The 8,132-nt window shown below is 35.6% G+C and overlaps 1 protein-coding gene across 1 annotated transcript in view; it reads right to left on the bottom strand.

Moving 5' to 3' along the window:
- Positions 1-811: 811 nt before the first annotated feature.
- LOC311185446 (alpha-1-macroglobulin-like) overlaps positions 812-8,132 on the bottom strand; it is a gene marked incomplete at both ends in the record, with an annotated part of 45,623 nt that continues 38,302 nt past the window's right edge. Inside the window, 3 exons of the mRNA XM_084256072.1 lie at positions 812-1,064; positions 5,327-5,432; positions 7,695-7,736. Coding sequence (XP_084112198.1) covers positions 812-1,064; positions 5,327-5,432; positions 7,695-7,736 — 401 coding nt within the window. The remainder of the gene's footprint in view (positions 1,065-5,326; positions 5,433-7,694; positions 7,737-8,132) is intronic.

The raw sequence follows: 8,132 nt of genomic DNA, 5'->3' as shown, positions 1-8,132 counted from the left end.
CTTTATCGTGTTCTTACATGTAAAAGTGCAGGTTTTTCCTTTTGTGGTTACTATGATCTTAAACTCATAAAATATCTTAAACTCATAGAACTGTTAAGAACTCAACTTTGACAGCTTTCCTAAACTTTATACTTTTACTGCTTCTTCCCCTCACATCTTAGATCATTGATGTTATAATTTACATATTTTTAATTTTTTTTATCTAGGAAGACATTATTGTAGGTATGGTTGGTCATTTTGCTGTTTGTTTTTTAACTCTTAAACTAGAGTTGTCAGTGAATTGCCATATTACAGAATTTAACTTTGGCTACATATTTATCATTACCGATGACTTCTTTGCTACCTTGTTTTTATGTTAATTATCTTCCTTTTGCTTCCACTCAAAGGTGTGTCAGCTGATAATGTCTTTAGGTAGGTGGAGCTTGCTATCGAGTTCTGAGCTCTGTGGTTGGAGGAGAGGTGGCTTCAGGCTAAGAATAGTTGGATAGGACTGTGGCTTGGTTTCCTGCTGGTATAGGGCAGCCTCCAAGGTTTCCTGCTTCCTGGATCTCTGATCAGGCTTTCTAGATGTTCAGGACTGGGTACTATACTCAGTTGTAGGTGGGGCTATGAATTAGTTTACCTGCCTTGGTGGGGCAGCAGAACATGCCTCCAAATCTACACACTTCTTATTTTGGGGGAACATAAATCAGAAAAGACTTGCTGAATTTCCTGACTCTGTAAGCCCATTGATTCTTCTCTGTTCTCACTAGTTAAGAACCATTGTAACTAGGGATGTTTAATGGACTATGCAGATTTCTATGTATTTTGGTTAGCTTCCCTGGTTGGGCAGTCTGTAGGCTGTATTCAGCAACAGGTGGAGGTATAAATTAGTAGGAGAACCATCTCTAGCTGGCAATATTTTTTGGTTTTGGTCTTGATTCAGGCCAAACCATGCTTCAGCTCTCTTGTTGAACTTGCCCACTGGTTTTGCTGTGAGTGTAATTATTTGTGCTTCTGCACTCTGCTTGAGCATTGCTGGGTTGCACAACTTCTCAGGTATTCCAGCAACCCTGACTGGGTAGCTGTGTTGGGGAGGGATAAGGGCTTGGACCCAGCTTCAGGGTTGGTAAGACTCATCATTTGAGCAACCAACTCAGACAGAACTATACCTGTTGAGTACCCTGCCACCATCTTGGCTCTGCAGGTTAATAAAGTCGTTGGTTGGGCACTACAGGTAGGGATATGATTTGCCAAGATCTAAGACCTGGTTGTTGCAAGCCCATTCTTCATCACAATCAGATTCCCAGTAGTTAAGCCTCACAGATTTGCCCGTAATCTAGTGAGGTGAGACTGGAGTGAAGACCCTCAAAAAGCAACCCACAACTCTTGACTCTTTTTTCCACTGGAGGAACCACTGATCCAGAGGATACTCTCAGCATGGTGTGTCCTGGCCTGGGGGAAAAGGCAATATGGTCAGCATGTAGCTATTCCTCTAACTTTTCTAATGCAGTCTGTCTGGGTCTCTCTGGCTCAGGAAGTGCTTCAGCTTCATACTTTTTCCTGGATTTTCTCAGTGGTGTCTTCTCCATGAATATGTATTGTTCTTCTGGTGAAGGGACATGAACTTAGAGTGACCTATGTCATCATTTGGTGATATCACTCCCCTAGATTTTGCTCTTAACAGTAGTGGAGATTAATGTCTATTTTTTGTTACAGTGTGTTCAGATTTCAGTTATTCAGTGATGCACCAGAATTTTTTTTCTCCATTTTTGTGTTGACTTTGCAATCTTGTTATCTTATGTTAATCTTAAAATATTTTCTTATCACTCAGTAACTACAAAATATTATCTCCTAGGTATCTATATTTCTATATAATCAAGTGACCAACTACAACTTGGAAGCTTTTTTTTCTTTACAAAATTGAATTCTAAATTAAAAATTGTTAATGTGAGGATTTAAGAAAATGTACTTATTAATTAGCTTATCAGTATGGTAAGAGCTACATGCAAGAGCTGATTAGGTTGGAAGAGATTACTCAGTCCTCTTGGTTAAATTTCTAAAGGTAAACTATTGTTAATTATAAACATTCATAAATTGAACCCTTTATGTGAAGGCACTGTGAGATTTGTCAATGATTTCACTGTTCATAATGTGTTCTTACACACATACACACACACAAAACATGACCAAACTAAAGAAAAAGCTATGCACAGAATGTCTCCAAAGAATTTTGCTTTCCTTCATTGTGATGTTATTATTTGCTATAATAAACTAATTCATTCTACTGTCAAAAGAGTATCTGCTTCTTGCCGAAAGCTTCTGGAAAGGGCTCTTGATAACTCTGAACTTTGATCCAAAGAGTCAGACTGTTGGAATCAGGTTGCTGAACTGTTATTTCTTATGTAACTTTTAGACAGTTAGTGAGTCAATACATGATTTACAAGAATTTTTTTAAACTTAAGAAGCGTGAAGTATGATTGTGAAATAAAATAGAATGCTTGACCCAAGCAAGATAAAACAGAACAGGAATTTAAAAAATTAAATGTAGCTCTTTATTTGGGACATGGTAGATATTATTGTTTTTTTTTAAGATTTATTTAACTATGCGTACAAGAACTGGGGTACAGGCCAGAGGTGTGGGGTGAGAAGACTCACCAGAGACAGAGTGGGGAGCAGAACAGGTGGACTGACTAAAATACACTGCTGAGGGGAGCAGCGGGCCAGTCATTAGAGGTCTGCAGCAATGATGGGTTGCTCCCTGGCCAGCCGGGGATCGAACTTGTGCTCCAGTAGCTGCGGACAGCTTCCTAACCCCTTGCGCCACCAGGGAGGCCCAGGTAGATATTATTTTAAATGTCTTTTAAACAAATATGAGTAAAAGTCCTTTCTCTTTTGTACTATATCTAATTTCCAAAGCAGTAGATTTTTTCTTTTAAGATTTATTTAGTTATTTATACAAGAATGGGATACAGGCCAGATGTTTGGGAGGGTGAGAGGATTCACCAGAGACACACGGGGAACAGAACAGGCAGACTGACAAAATACACTGCTGAGGGGAGCAGTGGGCGAGACAAGAGAGGTCTGCCACACCATGTGGGGCCCTCCCTGGCTGGCCGGGAATCGAACCCGTGCTGCAGAGGCTGCAGAGGCTGCAGACAGCTTCACAGCGCTGCATTCAATAGCCTGCGCCACCCAGCGAGGCCCAGCTTTAGAATTTGTTTTTGCAGATGTAAACAAAACATTTTTATCTGATTCCCACTGCATATCTTAGAATTTTGAAACAAAGAATTTTATTGAATCTCCATAGCAACAGTTTTTTTTGATTGATTGCATTCAAAGCATACCTGGAGCAATAGTATTTGAAAATAATTCTCATTTAATTAGACATGATAGGCTCATTATTAAGGAGTACTGGTATAGTCCTTGCCTACAAAGTCTTTTCAAGAAACTGACCTGGTATGTTACTTACAGGGTCTCAGATTCATATAAGAATAAACATTGTTTCTTGGCAGGTCAAGGATCTTAGGGCTTTAGGGGAATTCTAGATGAGAGAAATTTACCCAGCTTTATCGGTATTACACATGAAATAATAAGTCACAGAGTTTCTTAAATGTCTAAACAAAAATTCCTTATGAAAGCTTCTAGGCAGAAGTTAATTATGTAGTCTTAGTAGATGCTTAAGATTTGCTGACAAACTGAAGGAGGCCTACATGGATAATTAACCCTCTTATGTACCTGTGGGGCCTCCCTGGTGGCCTACGTGTTAAGTCACAGCACTACCACTGCTAAGGCCCACTGCCTCAGCCCGAGTACGATCCCCAGACAGGGAGCTGACCCACATGGTGCAGCAGACCTCTCCTGTCATGCACGCTGCACCCCTCAGCAGTGTATTTCAGTAGATACCCCTGTTCTGCTCCCCACTCTGTCTCTGGTGAATGCACTCTCCCCACAGCACCTCTGGCCTGCACCACAGTTCTTCTATGCAAAAATAAATAAATAAAATCTCAAAAAAAAAAAGAACAATCTTTGGAAAGGGGAGAATGTTAGAAAATTATGAAAAGTAAGGCAAAAATGAGCAACACATTTTTTCAATACAACTTTACTATCTTAACTAAGGAAATACACATAGTTTATCTCATTGTTGACTGCAGATTAAAGGTTGCAGACTTGGTGAAGTTGCTGATTTTTCTGAGATGTATATGGAAATAATTTTTTTCTAGTAGAACAGATAGTAGCAAATTTTATATTACTTAGTTTAATCCTAATAGTTTTTATTAATTTATTTATAAATATCTTAGTCTTCTGGATGTACTTTGAAACGGCATTGAAATCTTGCTGATTATTTCACTAGTTAATCACTTAAACTATGTGTCATAAGTTCATTATATTTGCCTAATATAAACTTCCTTTTATATGCAAGAATTATATTTTCTGTTGTAAAGTTAAACCCTGACAACTAATTTGTCAAATAAGAAATAGTCATAGTTAATAATACCCATACATGAGTTCTAGAAGACTAGAATGGGTGGTCTTTTACTTTAGATAATTTAACAAAGGCGTTTCCCTCATATTTTTAATATTTTGGGTTTTTTTTTTTGCCTTATAAAGGAAGCAATTTAATTTTATATTCAGTTACTTAGTGCTTATAGAGAGAGAGGATTTAGGGACCACGTCTACTAATGAATAATGTTTTTGTGTGGTTTATATATTAACAAACTTTGAGTTAGTTGGGTTCATTTACTGGACTTGATAACTTTTGTTTTGCCCGATTATGTACACATTACAAATTGGCACAAATTTTCTCAGGCAAAATTTTGTTGAAAAATAACTTGACTTCAAATAGAACTTTTCCTTTACTAATGTTATTTCACTAATTCTGATTTCTAAATTTTTTAAGGGACATATCTGAGAATGTGTAAAAAAATATAAACATATTTCTTGTACTATTGTCTTTTAAATAACTGTAACTCCTTTATATTTTTAAATTTATTAAGGACAAAAAAGACCAATGATAACTTCTACTTTGTACTTAATACTAATCAAACATTCCTTGAAGGTATATACCAGGACAGATTCAACTGTACAAATCAGTTGAAAGTTCTAAAGTTTTGCTTAAAGTTCTAATAAATAACCAAAATTCATTTTCCTCCTCATTTATTTGACTTTTGAAAAGAAGAAAAGTCCTTTCCATAAAGTATTTGTGAGACATTAAGCAATTCAAGTTAGTTTGAGTTAAAATGATCTTCATAGCATATTTTCTTTACTGGAGTTTACTGACATCTTTGTAGTGCCCATTTCTTCTGTAACTATTTGCTTGTGGGAATATGCTCATGCAGGCACTGACCTGTTCACTCGCTCCATTGTTTTACTGATGTCTACAACATTCCAAGCACTATGTTGGGTGAACTGCCTGTAGAAGTAATTAAGATACTTTGCAAAGAGAGCTGAGTCTATAAATGAGAAGAAAATACTTTTTCTAATGTGTGGAGTTGTATGTGTGGAAGAATGTGTGCTAAATTATTTAGCTAAGCAGAAAATAAGAGAGCCCAGATCTGCACAAAGTGCTGTGTATCTGGAGATCAGAAGCACTTACTTTCTTTTCTTCTCCCAGTATTGGATAGAGATGATGAATTGCTGTCATAATGCAAATCTGAAATATTTTCTTGCTTAAAATCTTTCAATGACTTTTAACACCAAATGGCAAATATTGTTCTAGTATTTATCTTGTAGTTTTATTTTTGTCCACATATTTTGTCCTTGTATATACATTGTTTCATATATGCATCTTTCAATAGTATTTTTTGCCCAGGAAGTTAATTTTTAATTTTAACTTTGTAGTTTAGTCCAGATGCAGTTATAATCAGAATTAGAACTCACTCCATGTGAATTGAGTAAGTGGAGATCAAATGTATCTGACTAGAGAAATTTAAATAATGTAAAATGTTGAGTTCATATTTATTGTAAATTCATTTGTACTAATACCAAATGGTATGCAGTATGATTATGGGGATAATTAACTTGCTAAAATGATTTCATAGTTTTACTTGAATAAATAATGAGTTTAGTATTGCAAGGAAAAGATCAGACTAGAGAAATGAGGCGGGACCAGCCATAGTGATTGTTAAAACATTTTATTAAGTCATAGTAATTCAAACATTTTAGTACTTTTGAAAGAATAGACTGAGAAATAGAATAGAACAAATCATACATAAACAAGGCTTAGCATATAAGATTATTTAATTTGTGATAAAGGAGACACTTTTTGTTAGCAGGAAAACAGAAAATCAATAAATGATAATGGTTACACTAGAAAGCTACATGAGAAAAAATTAAATTTTGGTATATACTTTCTCACCACACAATAGATAGCAAAATAATTTGAGAAGAAATTAAAAGTAAAGATTTGAATCAGGACACTTTCTTCTTTACATGCAGGATTCCATCACCACAAGACATTTTTAGGGCTTTCCCTTTATAGTCACATTCATCCTCCCTTGTCCTACTATTGTACTTAACCCTTGGAAACCATTAATTTGTTTTCTATCTGTATAATTTTGTCACTTCAAAACTGTTACGTGCAAGGAATCAACCAGTATTTGACCTCTGTAAAATAAACCTCTCTTCCCCACTGAGCATAACGGTTTTGAGATCCGGCCAAGTTGTGTATATCAATAATCCGTTCCTTTTTATTGTTCAGTACTTTTCCCTGGTATAGATATATCACAGCTAGTGAAACCATTCACTTATTGATGGACATTTTAGTTGTTTCCAATCTTTGAAAATATTGTCTTTGTTCTCCTACCTCCCTGAGGGTTACATGAAACATTTTTTGAAATTCCATTTTTATTTATCTGTGGTATTTTGGAGTGCACCACATTGTGTAGCTTTTTTAGTTTTTAAAAATACTATGAAGAATAGATATATAGTTCAGGAGTGAACTCTAGCTTTGATAAATAACAGAAAAAAGATTTTTTTGTGTGTTAATATCACAATTTTTTTTCAACATACAGATTCTATCTGTTTCCAGCTACCATTCCTTCTTCTCCCACTATCTTTTCTTCTGATAAGTCTCTGTTCTTCATCTTGGAGCAGGTCATCTGATGAGGTTCATACCTGAGTTTTCATTTTAAAACATGTACTTGTTCAGGTTCTAAACAGTAGTAGAAAAGGTAGATATATTAGGGAAATTGTTTGACCTACTGAGGGAACTATTTTCCATACTCCAATTATAAATTTTTGAATGTAATACATTTCAATTATTTTTAATAATTGTTCTAATTTTTCTTTACATTTTGAAGTATACAACCAAAGGTCTTATAACAAATATATTGGTAAAGGTGAACCTGCCAACCAGCCTAAAAGAAGCTCTTGATCACCTCTTTCATGCTGTGCTATATGATTAATTACAATGAAAGGTTTCCTCTCCTTAACGAGTATAAGTTTAAAAATATTCTAGAAAAGGTGTGGGTGATAAAGATATGTAGCAAATTCCTGGATTCATCTTCAAACAAGTCACTCCAGATTACACCAATAATTATACTTTCCTTGCATTTTTTTCCTGCAGAGAAATTCTGTAATACATTTGAAGTTATTCAATTCATAATGATATACCAGGGATTTTATAATATAGTAAGGCTATATTCCGTAAGCAGTCTTTGCAGACCACAGGTGTTAATTTATGTCGGCATTAAATTTTATTGTTTATACTTTACCAGCACTGCAGGGCATAGTGTACTCTTCAATGGTGAATTCATCTGAAACCACAGAATTAGAAAGAGTGAAGACAGTGAGTGATAGTCACATGAGCAATTCATTGTTAATAGACTGCGTAAGCTAAGAAAGTGTGAAGCACAGTTATGGAGCCAATAAAAATGACTTACTTCTATACTACGCCATTTGGGATTGGTGGAGGGGGAGGAAAAGGAAGAGGAAATTGGGTTTGGATTTAGAATTGAGGGTCTGGTTTCCTGATGGAAAACTGTGTTTATCATTGGGACACCTTATAACGCTGTCCACAGTTGTGTTTTTTCCATTGGCGTTGTATCTTCCTTTTTAATCTTTCCTAAATCCAAGAAGGAGTTAAGCTTTAACAGTAGCAGCATGCTATGATACTGCTAGGTTTCTAATTGCAGTCACAAGAAAATGGAAGA

The sequence above is a fragment of the Talpa europaea genome, assembly GCF_964194135.1.
Source record: "Talpa europaea genome assembly, chromosome: 15".
In the NCBI taxonomy this organism is placed as follows: Eukaryota; Metazoa; Chordata; class Mammalia; order Eulipotyphla; family Talpidae; genus Talpa; species Talpa europaea.
The sequence above is the reverse complement of the archived record's forward strand: the minus strand, read 5'-3'. Positions and strand labels throughout refer to the sequence as shown.